Source organism: Podarcis pityusensis (genome assembly GCF_964106645.2).
Source record: "Podarcis pityusensis genome assembly, chromosome: 2".
Lineage (NCBI taxonomy): Eukaryota > Metazoa > Chordata > Lepidosauria > Squamata > Lacertidae > Podarcis > Podarcis pityusensis.
Window position 1 is genome coordinate 118,615,256 of NC_138029.1, and position 18,929 is coordinate 118,634,184.

General features: G+C 46.1%; 1 protein-coding gene across 1 annotated transcript in view; it reads left to right on the forward strand.

Moving 5' to 3' along the window:
- The first annotated feature begins 2,196 nt into the window (after positions 1 to 2,196).
- Positions 2,197 to 18,929, forward strand: part of LOC308469447 (adhesion G-protein coupled receptor G4-like) — a 41,238-nt gene continuing 24,505 nt past the window's right edge. The window contains exons 1-5 of the mRNA XM_080991926.1: positions 2,197 to 2,272; positions 6,802 to 6,944; positions 11,359 to 11,491; positions 13,957 to 14,075; positions 17,182 to 17,392. Coding sequence (XP_080848052.1) covers positions 6,911 to 6,944; positions 11,359 to 11,491; positions 13,957 to 14,075; positions 17,182 to 17,392 — 497 coding nt within the window. The 5' untranslated portion in view covers positions 2,197 to 2,272; positions 6,802 to 6,910. The remainder of the gene's footprint in view (positions 2,273 to 6,801; positions 6,945 to 11,358; positions 11,492 to 13,956; positions 14,076 to 17,181; positions 17,393 to 18,929) is intronic.

Here is an 18,929-nt window from a genome sequence, read left to right on the forward strand (position 1 = left end):
GCCAACAGTAGCCAGAACGGAGACATGATGCTTCCTCATAGTGCTGCTTTCCAGGTGTTTGGAACTATAATTCCCATCAGCCCCAGCCAGAGTGGACAATGGCAAGGCATCATGGGAGGAGTTGCAAAGGCCATCTTAAACCTACTCGGACTTGTAACTACCGTATTTTTCGCTCTATAAGATGCACTTTTCCCCTCCTAAAAAGTAAGGGGAAGTGTGTGTGCGTCTTATGGAGCGAATGCAGGCTGTGCAGCTATCCCTGAAGCCAGGAGAGCCGGAGGGATCGGTGCGCACTGATCCCTCTTGCTGTTCTGGCTTCAGGGATAGCCGCGCGAAGCCTCTTCAGGGCAACGGGACGAACGCTCCCCCTGCCCTGAAGAGGCTTGGCATGGCTATTCCAGAAGCCAGAACAGCAAGAGGGTTTGCTGCTTTTGCTGCGCAGGGATCCCTCTTGCTGTTCTGACTTCGCTTCGCTGGAGAGGCGCTGCAAAGCCCCTTCCATTTTTCCTCCTACTTTGCTGGAGAGGCGCTGCGCAGAGAGGGAGAGAATATTTTTTTCTTGTTCTTCTCCTCTAAAACTAGGTGCGTCTTATGGTCGGGTGTGTCTTATAGAGCGAAAAATATGGTGATTTTGCAAGTCGTGGCTACTACCAAGAGTAGCAGCCCTGCCTTTCTTTTCAGTAACATCTGCCTACCTAGAGAATATGGGTGGTGTGATGTCATCATGCTCAGAATTCCCTTGCCTGCCAGTGATGGGGAAAGTGTGTGCGTGCGTGTCAAGGCAAGGCACCTCTGAGCACAATGATGTCGTGCCAGGTATTTTCGGAGATACAAGATGGACCATTTTTCTCTCCTCCCACAGTCAAGCAGCAAACCATTCTCTCTGAATAATGCTTGGTTCCCACTGGGTTGTTATGGAATATTGCCTCCTCCCTTTTAGGGTTCCCCCCACATATGCCTTTTGTGCTTCTGCAGACTTTGAAGTTCTCCCAAACCTGCTGAAAGCTTGTGTGTGAGTGATGCCTTTCCGTCAGAAATCCGTACGCTGAGAATGAGTTGAGTGGTTAAGAGCGTTCTTGCATCCATTGTAATGTCTGCTTTGGAGCTTACTGGAAACTGTCTTCTTGGTTTCCAGTTGAATTTAAGCATGCATAATATTCTCTGGCCTACATCTCAAATATTGGAAATATTATTGTGCTCACTCCAGTCTCTTGAGTGGTGAGAGACTTCGGGGATGCCTGCGCCTTTTCAGAATTTGTTTACTTACAATGAAGGGCATTGGAGATTGTGGTGTCTTTAAAATATATGGTTTAATCTCCACCTATATACAAACTGACTGTAGAATGGAGGGGCTCACAGCATTAACACCCCAACGGATCTTGGTTCTGCAGGGGTTTCCAGGGAAGCCCCTAGTCCAGCTTTGGGTCAGCACACAGTAATACAAGCCCCTGTATATCCCGCTTCCAGCATCAGCCAAAACTCACAAACACCTATTCTCCGTCCTAGGATGATGCCTCCGTCCTAGCATCCTGCCTGTTGTCTTTATACCTGCCTCCATTTGTTTCTATGGCAACAGAGCAGCCTCTTTGGACATGTCAATGGTGGTACTTAACTAGACAGCTAAAGTCATTATCTTACAAAGAAAATGGTCTGACTGGTTCAGCAGCCTTTTCTGCTAGATTCTAAACTAGAGTAGCAGGCCCTGGAGGAATCCACAGATATAATCCAGACTGACCCCTGGCCCCAATCGTGTAACAATATAAATGGTTTTGGTTTGCTTCATAGAATCTCCCTTTCCCGTCCTCAGGTACATCCATTTTTCAGAACTGGCTGTTCCTCCCCCCCCAACCCCCAAAGTCACCCTTTTGAGATTTCCTGTATCCAAGGAACCTGAAATTGCTTTAAATTGCTCCAAATGTTCCAGGAGAGCTGAGTGACTTTCAGTTTTTCCTCATCACAGAGTGAAAAACTGCAGAAGGCAATTATCAGAGCATTTAATAGACAAACTAAGGGACTACTCAAAATGCCGTGTGATGTCAGAGAAACATGGTGTCGTGCCAAAGGCATTCATAGCACACGGAGGGCAATTGACGTTAGAATATTTCATTGCAACAAGTATGAGCTAATCAGCTGCCTTTCTTCTGCTAAATCATCTTGATTGAGCTCTTGCACTTAAGATATCATTCCTTAGTAATCGCCTCTTTTTTATTTTTTTATTTTTTTACTTTGCATATTGTGAACTGAAGAGCGATGAAAAGCAGGCTCCTGAAAGGTAGGCTGTTCATTTTCCTCAAGTAGTTGTTTCTGTACTTTCTGCCTCCGGAAAGTGATTTGCACATTTGCTGTGCTCATGCTGCAGAATCTACATGCACATTGCTGAGGATTCTGGGATATGTTGCCACAGGCCTCACCATTAACCCATGTAATGTCAAGCGCTTAGAACGGGCCACAAATGTTTCCAGGAAGTGGCAAGCTGATGAAGAGGGGGTGGTTTAATAATAATAATAATAATAATAATAATAATAATAAAATAAATTTTATTTATACCCTGCCCTCCCGGCCAGAGCCGGGCTCAGGGTGGCTAACACCAATAAAATCACAGTAAAAACATAATAGGGGAGAAAGAGAAAAGGGGGGGGGGAAACCAATTTAAAATACAGGTTAAAATGCAATTTAAAATGCAGCCTCGTTTTAAAATAGCCAATAAATCAAGACCATAAGGGGAGGGAAACATAAGGGTCAGACTGAGTCCAAACCAAAGGCCAGGCGGAACAGCTCTGTCTTGCAGGCCCTGTGGAAAGATGTCAAGTCCCGCAGGGCCCTGGTATCTTGTGACAGAGCATTCCACCAAGTCGGGGCCAGTACTGAAAAGGCCCTGACCCTAGTTGAGACCAATCTAACCACCTTGCGACCTGGGACCTCCAAAATATTGTCATTTGTGGACCTTAAGGTCCTCCGTGGGGCACCCCTTCTTACACAGGAGATCTAGGCCAGTGGCAGAGGGTCAGGAAGGCTAGAAGCAGTTGCTACTCAAAGGCAGGCAGCCGTCATGAAAGGGGCAGCCAAAATGATCAAGGGGATGGAGCGCCTCCCCCATGGGAAATGGTTGCAGAGTTTGGCGCTTTTTAGAGAAAAGGGGTGACATCAAAGGCAATTATAAAACGTCGCATGGTGCACAAACAGTGGATGGAGAAAAGCTTTTCTCTCTCATAACATTGGAAGTCGTGGGACCATCCAATGTAGAGGAACGTGGGCAGATTTGACACAGACGAAAGGAAGGCTTTCTTCACACAGGGCATCGTTGAAAGGATGGAAATGGTTCGAACGGGAGGCAGCGATGGCCACCGGCTTGGACAACCTTAAAAGACAACTGGACAAATTCATGGAGGAAGAGAGGGCTGTCGATGGCTGCTCACCATGATGGCTATGCTCTGACTAGGGGGACGAGGCTAGTCCCCTAGAGGGTCCAAGAACCCTCCTGACACCTTCTCAAAGCCCACCCAGCTTTAGAGAAGCAGGCCGTCAGCAAAGTCTAGGCAACACGATGACCATGTACATATGCAATAGACAATCTTTTATAGAATTCCTTCAAACCATAACAAGTCATAAACCCATCTCATAAACTGCTCAGTGACTACATTATTACATGAGCCCTGTCCCACAGCATTTGATATTTTCATTTGCATACATTCATTCGAAATAAGATGGGTTTATGAAGCAATTCTATATCCTCCCACCACACTGACGAAGAAATCCATGAAACAGTAGTCAATATCCGGAATCACTGTTCAGTGTTGGACATCATATTTGCTGAATACACAAAGCTTCACAGCTTGTCTTTCATCATCGTACGAAGTCTGGTACCTCGCTTCTTTTAAAGATTTTCAGAAGCTTTGAGCCTAAAGATTTCATTTTGGACTTGTTATGGTTTGAAGGAATTCTATAAAAGATTGTCTATTGCGTATGTACTGTTAGGATATAGTTCCATTCCACCTTTAGAACAGGCATGTGGAGTTGTTGTATGTCACATGTCTGCTTACTTCCAGCACAGTCTGCTGGGAACTTCCGTTGTATATAGCTTTTGCCTATGCTGTTTGCTTGGACACGAAGGGAAGCAGACATGTTTTTCTTTTGTCCTGATGCTGAATAAACGCTTGTAAATATGCTTACATATGCCTCTGTCCGCTACTTCCGTTGCAAAGAGTTCTTATCTCTGCTGGCTTGCGTGCTCAGTCTCTAAAGGTCTCTGAGTCGCAGTTTTTGATGCTGTTCTGAGAATCGGGGTTCGCCCGGCTGCCGGCCAGAGGGCTGGAGCCAGCTGGGGGCCTACCAAATGCCCCCGTCTCCCTGGACACATCCCAACATGTACATGGTCATCGTGTTGCCCTAGACATTGCTGACGTTCTCTTTGCAACACAGGGGTTTCTTTGGTTACTTAGGGAAGGAGGCAGCAGGGCTCCGGCATCCTGCCAGAGACCTGGCGCCTCTTTCTCAAAGCCCTGGAGGCTTCTGTCCAGCTTCGGGAGGGAGGCACGAAGCTCATGCATGCTTGCTGTGTTCCCCTACGAACCATTTCATCACATGCCACTGGCTCTGCCTCCAATATGCTTCTGGAAACAGCAGGAGGAGAGAGGGCTGTTCTTGTGTTCAAGTTGCAAGTGTGGGCATCCCAGTAGAGACATCTGGTTGGCCAGTGTGAGAACAGGATTCTGGACTACATGGCCCTTGGCTTGACCCAGCAGGCTCTCTCTGCTCTTATGTTCAAGTTTATGGCAAGGACGTGAAAAGCAAATCCTCGTTTGATGTTGTGGAGCCGGCAGGCAAACGACTGATGAAGTTGCCAGATCACAGCATCTCCCCACCAGTGAGGATCTCCCTCTGAAATGCGAAAATTATTCGAGATTCCAGCTGCCTTGAGCTTTGCAGGGAAAGCACCTTTTACATGTGGTGAATAACTGAACGCTACTTTGCAGATGGGAAGAGGAGGGGCCGTGGCTCAGGGGTCTACTTTGCATATAGAAGATCCCAGGTTCAGTCCTGGTGTCTCTGTTGGGATGCGTGCGGGGAGATGGGGGCAATTGGCAGGCCCCCAGCTGGCTCCAGCACATCGGCCAGCAGCCGGGCAAACTCAAAACTGCGACTCAAGCCTCAGAGACCTTTAGAGACTGAGCATGCAAGCCAGCAGAGATAAGAACTCTTTGCCACAGAAGTAGCGGACAGAGGCATATGTAAGCATATTTACAAGCGTTTATTCAGCATCAGGACAAAGGAAAAAACATGTCTGCTTCCCTTCATGTTCAAGCAAACAGCAGCATAGGCAAAAGCTATATACAGTGGAAGTTCCCAGCAGACTGTGCTGGAAGTAAACAGACATGTGACATACAGCAACTCCACATGCCTGTTCTAAAGGTGGAACGGCTGCCAGAAACCACAGAGAGCCACTGCCGGCCAGTGCTGGCAATGCCAAGGCTGTGTGTGCACGATGCCTTTAGCGCACCTTTGAAGCACATTTCCTCCCTCAGAGAATTTTGGGCACCGTTCACCCCTGGCAGTTACAAGTCTAATTATGTTTTTTGTTTATTTCATAAAATTTGTATGCTACCTGATTGTAGAAAACCTCAAAGCAGTTTGCAATTCCCAGCAATGCTTGACAATCTTCAGTACTCGGCAGGGTCCATGATGCCATCAAATGCCATTTAAAAAAAATTATTTCGACGACGTCAGACCAACACAGCTACCTACCTGTATCTAGTGCTCTGAATGTATTTTAAAGGTGTAATGCGTACTCAGCCTGAGCTAGACGGAGCAATGGTCCAACTTAGTACAAGGCAGCCTCCTGTGTTTCAAAAGGAACTCGCCCACCCCAGCAGCCTTTTCCAGTAAATGAGCACTGTGGAAATCCATAGGACTGGCTGACTCAATTAATAATAATAATAATAATAACAATAATAATAATAATATTTCTACCCCGCCCATCTGGCTGGGTTTCCCTAGCCACTCTGGGCAGCTTCCAACAAAAGATAAAAAATGCATTAAAACATCAGTCATTAAAAACTTCCCTAAACAGGGCTGCTTTCAGATGTCTTCTAAATGTCATATAGTTGTTTACTTCTTTGGCATCTGATGGGAGGGTGTTCCACAGGGCAGGCGCCACTACCAAGAAGGCCCTCTGCCTGGTTCCCTGTAATCTCACTTCTTGCAATGAGGGAACCGCCACAAGGCCCTCGGAGCTGGACCTCAGTGTCTGGGCTGAATGATGGGGGTGGAGACGCTCCTTCAGGTATACTGGGCCGAGGCCGTTTAGGGCTTTAAAGGTCAGCACCAGCACTTTGAATTGTGCTCAGATACATACTGGAACCAACCTTCGGAAAGGACTTAATGTGAAAACCCTGTTAAAGCCCCTTGGAAGTTATGAGAGACGCTCCTCCTCCTTTCCCAAACCAGCTCCATCATTAGTGTGTTAGTGCTGGTGGAAGGCTGCCCCAGCTTTGGTTGCAGTTTCACCATTTCTAGACAAAGACGTTGACGGGACGTTCGTTGGCAGCAACACCCTTTGAGCTTCATGCCCTTGTGACTGTATAATAAATGATTGATCGACTGGCCATCCTCTGAGCCAGAAGAACCTCCCCTGATCCCTGATCTGTGAGGGTTCCCTTTGTGTCTTCAGAAATGAGGGAAATGCTCTCTGCACTGGCTTAGGGGCAGAGGTAGAAGTCTGTATTGGAAAGAGATGCCAAGGTTGAGCCCCAATACAAAGTGCAAGTGTCTGTCTGTCTGTCTGTCTGTCTGTTGTGCTTTCAGCTTTTCCTCAAAGTCTGTCATCAAGGCCACATCTGACAAACCCAGAGAAACCATCAGGGGAAAGTTACAGGCTGCCTTGAATGGCAATTATACTGAGAAGCCTCTTTCAATGGAATCTAAAGATGTCGCCGTTGTTTACTTAGGTAATGTATCCATCAGATTTAAGCTGTTAAATCGAGGTTGGCTTATTTGTGCTGGGTAATACAGTGTTGCATGGATTGATTGATTGATTGATTGATTGTGTGTGTGTGTGTGTGTGTGTGTGTACAGTGGTACGTTGGGTTACAAACACTTTGGGTTACAGACTCTGCTAACTCGGAAGTAGTACCTCGGGTTAAGAACTTTACCTCAGGATGAGAACAGAAATCGCGTGGTGGCAGCGGGAGGCCCCATTAGCTAAAGTGGTACCTCAGGTTTCAGGTTAAGAATGGTCCTCCGGAACGAATTAAGTTCGTAACCAGAGGTACCACTGTATTTACTTACTGTTGTGGTGGTTACTTCTAGTACATTTTTCAGTTTAGCAATTTTATCTACTGCTCAACCCCTCAGCTTCCAAGCACTTTACAGCAGAAATGCAGGAGAGGTTATAATACAGGAATACACTGCAGAAATCAGTTAAAAGTTAAGCACAAAACCAGGGGGCAAAAAACCTTCTTTGAAATGCCTGCTGAGAACATAGTTGTTAGAATGAAGGCTTGCTTGGTTTGTTGCTGTGAGCCACTTTGGGCACAATTCTGTGGGAAAGTGGCACACTACTAAAACAGAAAATGGTGGTTTCTTAATCCTGACCACCCCCCAAGCATAGCTGTCAACGTTTCCCTTTTTTAAAGGGAAATTCCCTTACTCCGAATAGGATTCCTCGCAAGAAAAGGGAAAAGTTGACAGCTATGCCCCCAAGGAGCGCAAAACAGCACACCCAGTTTCCCGTTTTCTGTTCTTACAATGACCCTCCGCGGTAGGCTAGGCTGAAAGATGGTGAACAGCGCAAGATGACGCAGTGAGCTTTGTGGCTGGGAGGGGATTTGAACCCGGCTGTCTGTGGCCTCAAGGCTCAGTTGAACAGAGGTCAGGTGAGTAGTGCAGCCCTGCCACAACATCTGTTGCTGTGAGCATGCCAGTTTCTGCACCCCGCTGGCTCTCTCTCCAATAAAGGAATTGCTGGGTTGCAATTTTGCACTTTGTGCCCTCAAAGGAAAAGGGAAACGCAATTTTCATTGTGGTGGGTGTGAGCGGAGCCCCGGCCAATATAAATCTCTGTGTGTGAAGAGATCACTTTACCATCTCCTGGTAAATTAACTGTTGTATATATACAGTGGTACCTTGGTTCTCAAATGCCTTGGTACTCAAACGCCTCAGTTCTCAAACACTGAAAACCTGGAAGTAAGTGTTCCGTTTCTTGAAGGTTTTTCGGAAGCCGAACGTCCAATGCGGCTGTCAGCTATTGTTTCTGGGGCGCCTGCACCAATCAGAAGCCACACCTAGGTTTTCGAACATTTCGGAAGTCAAACGGACTTCCGGAACAGTTTAAGTTTGGCGCTTTTGTTTTTGCTATTTATTTTGCGTTTTTGTTTTTGAGGCTTTTTTGGTTAATTTGTTTTTGTGACTGTGTGGAACCCTGTTCAGCTACTGATTACTTGATTGTGTGACTGTGGAAATGGATAAAAGCCCCCCATCCAAATAATGGCTATCGTCAGTGCAATTAAGAAAAAAAATTATTTTTAATTTTTATCATCTACAATGCTGTCTTATTTATTTTATAGTACAGTACATTGATGATTGCTTTCATTTTGTGGATGGGTGGCCTTGTTAGATAGTAAGCTTCATGTTAAATCGCTGTTTTAGGGGTTGTTTTTAAAAGTCTGGAACGGATTAATCCGTTTTGCATTACTTTCTATGGGAAAGTGTGCCTTGGTTTTGGAATGCTATGGTTTTGGAACGGACTTCCGGAACAGATTAAGTTTGAGAACCAAGGTACCACTATATATGAAGAGATCTCTTTACCATCATCTGGTAAATTCACTGCTGTATATATACAATTCAATAGCAGTATACTGTGGATGTGATGGCAGTTTTAGAAGGGAGTTAAGACAAATGCATGCAGGGCTGGACTAACTGCTATCAGCCATGACAGCTAGAATCTCCACTTTTAGAAGCCGGCTGCCACTGATTACACTGGTCAATAACAAATTTGTTGTCTGCATTTTTTCAGTTGATTTAGGACAAATCTGATGCGCTGAATCCAAAAATCACATTGGTTTTGCTCAATCAGGTCAAGTTTTTGAGCTATGGCCACATGTCTTTTTTTACGTTTTTGTTCACATATATGCTTGTGTGGAGCATTTTAGGAGAAGTTGGTGGGGGTAAAATGCCATGTCGAATAATTGTTTTGATTGGAAATGATTATTTTAATGACAAGAAGTATTCAGGTCCGATAGTTCTGGGTGATTATGTTGAAAAGGGATCAGTTTGAAGTCATAAAACCTCAAAATCTTCCATAAATTGGTGCGGCAAAGCATAAAGTTGCTTACCATGCTTATTTGGGTATTAAACTTGGTGACCAGGATAAAGCTTGGGCGCCACACATGGTGTGCAAGGCATGCACCGAGACTCTACGTGGGTGGACCAATGGCAAGAGGAGTCTGAACTTTGGAATTCCCATGGTTTGGAGGGAGCCAACAAACCATGTCACTGACTGCTACTTCTGCGCTGTTGATGTGACTGGGATCAACACAAAGAACCGGAGCAGCCTCAAGTATGCTGATCTTCAATCAGCATGTCGTCCTGTAGCTCATTGTGATGAAATTCCAGTGCCTATCTTTGGAGAACTTCCTTCCTGACATTAGTGACGAAGATGCCTCCAGTGTTGAAGGACATGAAGAAGAAGAAGTGGTTCTTGAAGATGATGCTCCACATACATTTTCCGAAAAGGAGCTGAATGATCTAGTTCGTGACCTCAGCTTGTCAAAGGACTCTGCCGAACTGTTGGCATCCAGATTGAAGGGGAAAAAACTCCTCTCTGACAGTGCTCGCATCAGATTCTTCCGCAACAGGCATCAAGAGTACCTCCATTTTTTCTCGGAAGAGAAGGACTTGGTGTACTGTGCAGATATTGCGCAGCTTCTGCTCAAGCTTGGAGTGCCACAGTACGAACCCAAAGATTGGAGACTGTTCACTGACAGCAGCAAGCAATCACTGAAATGTGTTCTGCTACACAACGGCAACCTGGCTCACTTGACTACACTGAAGGAGAACTATAAAGCGGTGAAGCATGTGCTGGAGAAAATTGGTTATGATCAACTTAAGTGGTTTATTTGTGTTGACCTGAAGATGGTGAACTTTTTGTTGGGACAACAGTCTGGCTTCACCAAGTACCCATGTTTTCTGTGCATGTGGGATAGTAGGGACCGTGCTCAGCATTACACGAAGAAGGACTGGCCTGTGCGGGAGGAATTGGTGCCTTGCAAAGAAAGGAACATCATCAACGACCCTCTGGTGGACAGAAACAGAATACTCTTCCCACCTGCACATCAAGCTCGGCTTAATCAAGCAGTTCACCAAGGCTCTGGACAAGGATGGTGACTGCTTCACTTACTTGTGCCAGGCTTTTCCATGACTGACCATAGAGAAGTTAAAAGCTGGCATCTTTGACAGTCCTCAGATCCGTCAGCTCATCAGAGATGCAGAGTTCGGAAACTCAATGAACAAAGTGGAACTGGAAGCGTGGAAGGCATTTGTTCTGGTAGTGAAGAACTTTCTCGGCAACAATAAGGCCAGAAACTACGCAGAACTTGTCAACAACATGCTGACTGCTTTCAGAAACCTGGGCTGCAACATGAGCGTCAAGATGCACTACCTATTTTCACATATGGACCGGTTTCCTGAGAACCTGGGTTTAATGAGTGACGAGCAGGGGGAGAGATTCCATTAGGAAATGAAAGAGATGGAGACCAGGTATCAGGGTCGCTGGGACGCAGTCATGATGGCTGACTACTGTTGGACTCTGAAGAGAGACCTCCCTGCCACTGAGCATTCCAGGAGTTCCAAGAAACGGAAGTTCAAGCCCTGAAGTTTGAAAAATGGTGAAGCAACATGCAATTTACGTGTACTTACCTTTATCAATGCCCACCATTCAGTTTACAGTAATCGATGTTTCTATCAGGTAATCAATATATGTTGTTGGAAAAACATTTTTTTCTCTTAAAAACATATTTAGGATGATATGTGTTGACAAAAATCAGCTGATAATGCCACAAAAATGTAATCGATTTTGTCACAAGATCTGATTTTTTTCAAATCAACATAGCTCAAATACCTGACCTGATGGAGAGAAACGGATGCCATTTTCTGATTCAGCAGTGCAAAAATACCCTAAATCAGTTGTAGAAATCTAGACAACATTCAAAAAGTAAAAAATTGTTGCCCAGTGTTATTCGTTTGCTGGGCAGCAAAACAGGGGGAAGGGCTCTTGCCTTCATGCCCTGGAGGTTGTTGGGGGAAAGGATGCTGGATTGGCTGAGTCCAGTGGAATTGGCTCTCATTGTCTGCTCTTGCTCCAAGACCTAAAGAACTGCTCTCAGCACACACCGCCATCCAAATACAAGGGGACCTACGAGTGGCCGGAGACAGCTCCTGCCACTGTGGCATCTCAGCCCTGCAAGATGAACGGAGACCAATCTGCTACCAGAGCGTGGTGAGTTGTGGGTCCTTCTCTCTTCTTCCTCAACCTCAACACATTTCACCTGTATGAATGCTTTTATACCCTACCTTTCTGTGAAGGTTCATAAGGCAGTTTACATGAAAGCAACAGCGCTTTCAAGGCCTTTTACAAGACAAGATTTTTTTAAAAAAATTATTAAGTTTTCCATTTTAACAATCCAATAAAAGCCACATTAAAAAATTCCAAATTATAAAATAATTGAACGATCCAAATTTTATACCAAATTATAAGTCTTTGGTTGACTTCCCATGCTCTGAGGTTCGGGGAGCAATGATCTCACTCACAATTTTGCTGCTTCTCTTAATTAGTCCAGGTAGTTCCAATAAGCCATTCCGATATTGTTTTTAACAGCCTCTGAGTTCATCTAGCAGGCGGATTAGACCAATATAGTATGATTCTGTGTGGAAAAAAATCCTTCATGTTTATTTTCTTTGTTTACCTCTTTCTACTCCAACAATCTGTCCGTGGCAATTCACTTTCACTTCTCACTCCTGTAAATTCCACTGTAACACATCCCAAGCTGGAGGAAATCTGGCTTTCCGCTATTTGTACCAGGCATATACCGTATTTTTCCGCGTATAAGACTAGGTTTTCCCCCTAAAAAATAATGTCTTCCCCCCATTTTCTTAAATCTGAGTCCCCCAAAATAGTCTTATACTTGGGGGCGTCTTATAGATGGAAAAATACGGTATCCAAACTTCTTTGTTTTATCTCCTTCCAAGACAAATAAGCCTGTACTTTAGCTAGAAACCATAATTTCCATTGTCTATTCTTTTATTGATCTGTTAAAAGTAATTGCAAAATTCATAAACCAATTCCACACAGTTAATTCTGTAGTTAAACCTTAATCATAACAATAATGAAGTAATCTTTCTTTCAGGCAGGCAGTCCTTCCAGGGAGATTTGCCAAGTAAGATAGCAAATGGAAAATATAACAAAAGGAAATAATGGAGGTTCACCCCACTTCCGTTCCAACATACCAGTCCCATGATGATGATAATCCTTCTTCCACTCGAATCCTTTGGTACCCCAATGGCTGAATCAGTTAGCAGAATTCTTTATCTCCCCTCGTTCAGAGCATGCCCGTTAATTAAGTCCAAATTTCATCTTAAAAAGCAAGTGTTTGTTGCTCATGGCGACAGCTTTGGAGAGTTTCCAAAGAAATGCATGGTGCTTTACACCCAACCCCCCCCAGCCCCCTCATTCCTTCCAGACTGGGAGCAAGTGTTGGGTGATCTGTGGGTGGAGCTGCCTCCCCCCGACCCTGGGGGGTTTGGGAGGGTGATTACTCCCATCTCATCCTCAAAATATTCCGTGCGAGACAGCTCTGATGCAATGGGCAGCCGTTCGCCATGGCCGCCAAACAGGAAGACAAGATTAAATGCATAGACTCATTGGAGTTGGAGTTATCCAGTCCAACCCTCTGCAGTGCAGGAATCACAGCTAAACAATGCCTGACAGGTGGCCATCCAATCTCGGCTTAGTAACCTCCAACGAAGGATGGTCAACCATGTTCTGAGGTTCTCCCTTCCACTGTTGAACGGCTCTTAACTGTCAGAAAGGTCTTCCTAATGTCGAGTTGGAATCTCCTTTCTTGTAACTCGAAGCCATTGGTTTGTGCCCTACTCTCCAGAACAGAAGAAAAGCTTGCTCCCTCTTCCATGGGTAGGTCCCTGAGATATTTTAAGATGGCTTTCATCATGCTTCTATGTGACACACCTCTGTGCTCTCTGAAGCCTTGCTCCCTCTTCCATGGGTAGGTCCCTGAGATATTTTAAGATGGCTTTCATCATGCTTCTATGCGACGCACCTCTGTGCTCTCTGAAGCCTGCGACTGCTGTCCTTGTTCCCCAGGCCCAGAATGATACAGCACGGTTCCTGACAGTCCTGCTTAATTAATAATAATAATAAATAATAATAATAATAATAATAATTTATTATTTATACCCCGCCCATCTGGCTTGGTCTCCCCAGCCACCCTGGGCAGCTTCCAACAAAGTAATAAAATACAGTGGTCTGTTCAACTTTAAAAGCTTCCCTAAACAGGGCTGCCTTCAGATGTCTTCTAAAAGTCTGATAGTTGTTCTTCTCTTTGACATCTGGTGGGAGGGTGTTCCACGGGGGGGGGGGGGGTGCCACTACCAAGAAGGCCCTCTGCCTGGTCCCCTGTAACTTGGCTTCTCGCAGTGAGGAAACCGCCAGAAGGCCCTCGGCGCTGGACCTCGGTGTCTGGGCAGAACGATGGGGGTAGAGACGCTCCTTCAGGTGTACTGGACTGAGGCTGTTTAGGGCTTTAAAGGTCAGCACCAACACTTTGAATTGTGCCTTGAAACGTACTGGGAGCCAATGTAGATCTTTCAAGACCGGCATTATGTGGTCTCGGTAATGCATGCTCTTAATTTCTCTTGGTTTCTCTTTCTCTCCTTTACATTTTGAAGTGTGATTAATATCAACACGGGAAATGCTTATTGGAGGAGACAAAACCTGACTGTGTGCCAGCTGGTGCAAACGCTACCTAATACTATCATGGAACTGAAAAACATGACCATCACAGTGGGTAAGTGGGTTTTCTTTGCTTGACATACAATCATAGAATTGTAGAGTTGGAAGGGACCCCCGAGAGTAATCCAGTCCAACCTGCTGCAATGCAGGAACCTCAACTAGATTAAATATGGCAGATGACCATCTAACCACTGCTTAAAAACCTCCAAGGAAGGAATGTCCACCACCATCTGGGAGAGACCATTCCGCTGTTGAACACCTCTTACTGTCAGAAAGTTCTTCCTGATGTTTAGTTGGAATTTCCTCCTTTTTTTGTAACTGGAAAAATTGGGATATGGGTCCGACTCTGCGGAGCAGGATAAAACAAGCTTGCTCCATCTTCCATGGGACAGCCCTTTAGATATTTGAAGATGGCTACCATCAGGCTTTTGTTGGGAAATCTGAATACGTGCAGCTACTCACACAGAGTCAATTAAGGTTTGGCAGACAGCCAGAAAGCAATCTGAAGGAGTAGGTCTGCCTGGTGATAACAGAGGCATGGAGACAGCTCCCTGATTGGTCAAGCTCTCTCTGAGGAGTGATAATTAATGGCCTACTAACTGGAATGTGTTAGTTCAGAGTTCAGTGTTCAGTGTTCAGAGTTCTGTGTGTCAGTGTAGGAGTTGTGAGTTGTGTATGAGAGAGCTAGCAAAAGATCCGTGTTCTGTTCCTGTAAATAGTCCACTGTATATAATAAACACCTAACTACAAGTTCCTGGTTTCTGCTTCGTCTATCCTGTCTGCAGCCAAGTCGCCAATTGCTTCTGTGGATTCTGCGTTTACTCTGCTAGGTCTCGCTAAGGTCCTGCAACTAGTCCGAAAGTTGCGAAACACCAATAGGTTTTGCCAATAGCTTTGGTTCTGGGGGTGCTCAAAGGTACACAGTACTGGCACCTTTTTGTCTTTAGAAGAAAAGCACTGGTTAAATGTGTGGCACTTACTGTAGCAGCTTCATGATGAGTACCATGGAGAAAAGCACTGGCTATCATATGTCCTCTCTGTATCCTCTTATCCATGATGTCCTGAGGTTATTGTTTGTCTGTTCCTTCAAACACCAGGGACAGGGGACCTGTAGACCTCCAGGTGTTGCTTGGCTGCAGTTCTAGCAGCCCACGTAACCAATGGTCAGGGGTTTCCAGGACATAGAAGAGAAAGTCCTCTTTCATGCGGCACATGGAGTTTGTTGACGCAAGAGGCAGCGATAGCCACCAATTTGGATGGCTTTAAAAGAGGATTGAAGGAATTCGTGGAGGAGGAGAGGGCTATCGATGGCCACTAGCCATGACAGCTCTGCCCTGCTTTCACAGTCAGAGCCAGCAATGCTTCTGAATGTCAGTTTCTGGAAAACTCAAGGGAGGAGAGGGATCTTGTGCTCAGAGTCAGCAGGCTCCTTTTATGCTGGTTCTCCCGGGCGGCTTTTGTTGCGTTCCCAAAGCAAGGAAGGATTGGACTCTGATTAATAGAATACACACGAGGCTTGGCCAGCAAGACTCTGGGAGGAAGTGCGAATAATAATCTGTCACACCCTGGCCCAGGTCCCTTTATTAACAAAAGAACTTTTAACACAGTGCTTGTAAGAACCAATCAGATGTCCTCTGAGCATTTCAAAAATATCTCCACGCGGGGCAAAGTCAGATCAGTGAAATCCTTGTAACTACAAAGAAACTATTTCCTACTTGAGCATGCATAAAGGTAAAGGTAAAGGGACCCCTGACCATTAGGTCCAGTCGTGGCCGACTCTGGGGTTGCCGGCGCTCATCTTGCTTTATTGGCCCAGGGAGCTGGCGTACAGCTTCTGGGTCATGTGGCCAGCATGACTAAGTCACTTCTGGCGAACCAGAGCAGCGCACGGAAACGCCGTTTACCTTCCCGCCAGAGCGGTACCTGTTTATCTACTTGCACTTTGACGTGCTTTCGAACTGCTAGGTTGGCAGGAGCAGGGACCGAGCAAGGGGAGCTCACCCCGTCGCGGGGATTCGAACCGCCGACCTTCTGATCGGCAAGCCCTAGACTCTCTGGTTTAACCCACAGCGGCACCCGCGTCCCTGAGCATGCATACATAGGAGTAAATAAAATAGGAATCAAGGAGGAATGCTTTTAGCAAACCCCGGAGGTCATAAACAGCAGTAAACAGGAGAGGGAGGATGGCATGGAAAGATAGGCATCTTTATCATCTCCTTGTGAACTCTCTTCCTGGCCCTAAGATTAACAAAACCAAGAGAAGCTAAATCAAAGCTACCTAATATCTTTATGCCTGGTGAAGCAACCGGCAACTGGTCTGTGTACGTGACTTGTCAAGCAAGAGAAATAGGACAGAGATGCAGAGGCGTGGATTGATCAGAAATCATATCAAATGGCTGAAGCCCAGTCAACGCAATGCTTTCATTTCTGACGCAAATGGCGTGCTCCATATTTTTATAACTCCTCATAGCAATCCCACCTGAACACTACAGCTTTCAACTTTGCTAGGAATCTGAACTTGTGCTGACTTCGTGAGCGTGGCTCTCTGGGGGTGGGGTGAACAACGGGTCCACGTTCTTGGGTGCCCTGCCTGTGGCCAAGCTCACACAAGGTTTGTGGGATGGAAATCCAGCAAGGAGCCTTGGGATAATGGTGAGACCCATAAAATTTGGCCAGGAGTTGCCTCACCTGTACAAGGTCAGGAGCCACAGACCAGAGAACAAGGTCTTTCAGGTCCCTGGGCAAGGCAACTTGTTCAGACAGGTTTCTAGATCCTTATAAGCCTATATCCTTCCTTGACTACCATTCCCAGGTCTGCCTCCTTCGAGAGAAAGAAAGGCATGTTCATCCCCATACCAATACAGTAGTACCTCGGGTTACATACGCTTCAGGTTACAGACTCCGCTAACCCAGAAATAGTACCTCAGGTTAAGAACTTTGCTTCAGGATGAGAACAGAAATTGTGCAGTGGCAGCGCGGCGGCAGCAGGAGGCCCCATTAGCTAAAGTGGTGCTTCAGGTTAAGAACAGTTACAGGTTAAGAACGAACCTCCAGAACGGATTCAGTACTTAACCCGAGGTACCACCGTACCAATACCAAGTAGCCTCCTGGTGATGCCTTCATTCGTGAGGAAGAAAAACCTACTTTTTTTTCTGTTGCAGAAAACGCTGAGGAAGTGGCAGATCTCATTTTGATTCTGCTGAATTCTTCTAAGCTGAGTAAGGAAAAAATCGAGGTCCTTGTGAGCAAGCTCACTGAAATTGCCAACTGTGAGGAGATCAGCGAGGCGCTGGCAAGGAAAGCATTACAAATAATAGATATCATTCTGACACAGGCTACCAACGCCCAGGGCTTGCAAGGACAGATCAACAGGTAAGGGGTCTTGCCAGAGAATCAGTTGCTACCCACACAGGAAAGAAGGATCCTTGTGTGACTTTAAAGTGTAACTAGGACAGCCTTGGGGTGCGGGTGGCGCTGTGGGTTAAACCACAGAGCCTAGGACTTGCCGATCAGAAGGTCGGTGGTTTGAATCCCCACGACGGGGTGAGCTCTGTTGCTTGGTCCCTGCTCCTGCCAACCTAGCAGTTTGAAAGCACGTCAAAGTGCAAGTCGATAAATAGGTACCACTCCGGTGGGAAGGTAAACGGCGTTTCCGTGCGCTGCTCTGGTTCGCCAGAAGCAGCTTAGTCATGCTGGCCGCATGACCCGGAAACTGTATGCCAGCTTCTTTGGCCAATAAAGTGAGATGAGCGCTGCAACCCCAGAGTCGGTCACGACTGGACCTAATGGTCAGGGGTCCCTTTACCTTTACTAGGACAGCCTTTGCCCAGCTGCTTATTCTCCAGAGTTTTTGTGCTCCTGTTCTCATTTGCCTCTGACGCCTATCAGCTGCCACAGTATACAGCCATGCTGGCTGCTGGGAGTTGTAGTTCACAAACATTTGGAGGGAACAAGCTTTGCAAAGCCTGGCTAGGGGATTTAATACTCCCTTGTATTAACCCCTTCCCCCCAAACCCAACATTCATAAAGGAAACTTTGTCAGGGAAGGGCTAGTGTAGGAGGGCCCTCCTTCATGGCATGCAGTCTACATGGAGGGAGTCTGGATCTCACAGCATGGTCCTTTCAAGAGGAACTTGTTCCCCATAGCAGTCAAAAGCATCTCTCCCAGCCAGCCTTCAGCCAGCCTGCCCAAGATGGATCTCTCTCTTGGTTCTCTCCTTCTTCTTCCCAGCACACCTCGCTAAAGACTCTCTTTTCCTGTCACTTCACACCCAGTTACCCTGGCAACCTTCTTTCTCCCAGACCCAAGATCCTCTTAGAAAGACCATCAACACTTTTTGTCACGTTAATGTCTCTAACCCCAGGTGAGGCCCTGGCTTTGAAAGGAAATTTAGCCTGTACTTTTCCACTGGCCTCCAATCTTCCCTTCACTACTCAAAATAATCAAAATCCCTACCATTTATTAATTTCTAGGGTTAGGGGGTTCCGCACCCCCCAAATCTATAACACTATAGTGGGCACAACAGAAACCTCTTGGAATGGAGAGAACCAGTTATCTCTGGATGCAAACTTTTTAAGAAGAGCAGAGAAGGATGTACCAGAAGTGGTGACTGTATGTTAAAGACAGATTGAATCCTGCAAGCTAGGAATCCCCAACGGGGCGAAATCCTCCACAGAATCATGGCGGGTGGTGAGACCAGGCCCCAAGAGCAGTGGAAGCGCTATCATCCCCCCTGGTGAAAATGCTCAGAATGGGGGAGGCAATTGAATCAAAATGCAGCAACTCATTTAAAGCTTGCTGACTGTGGACCAAATCCATTTTGGCAGCCAGATTCACTCCAAAGGCTGCTGGTTCAACCCTGGACCTAAACCAATCTCCTGGTAGGGGGATGAGTTTGGGATATGGAGG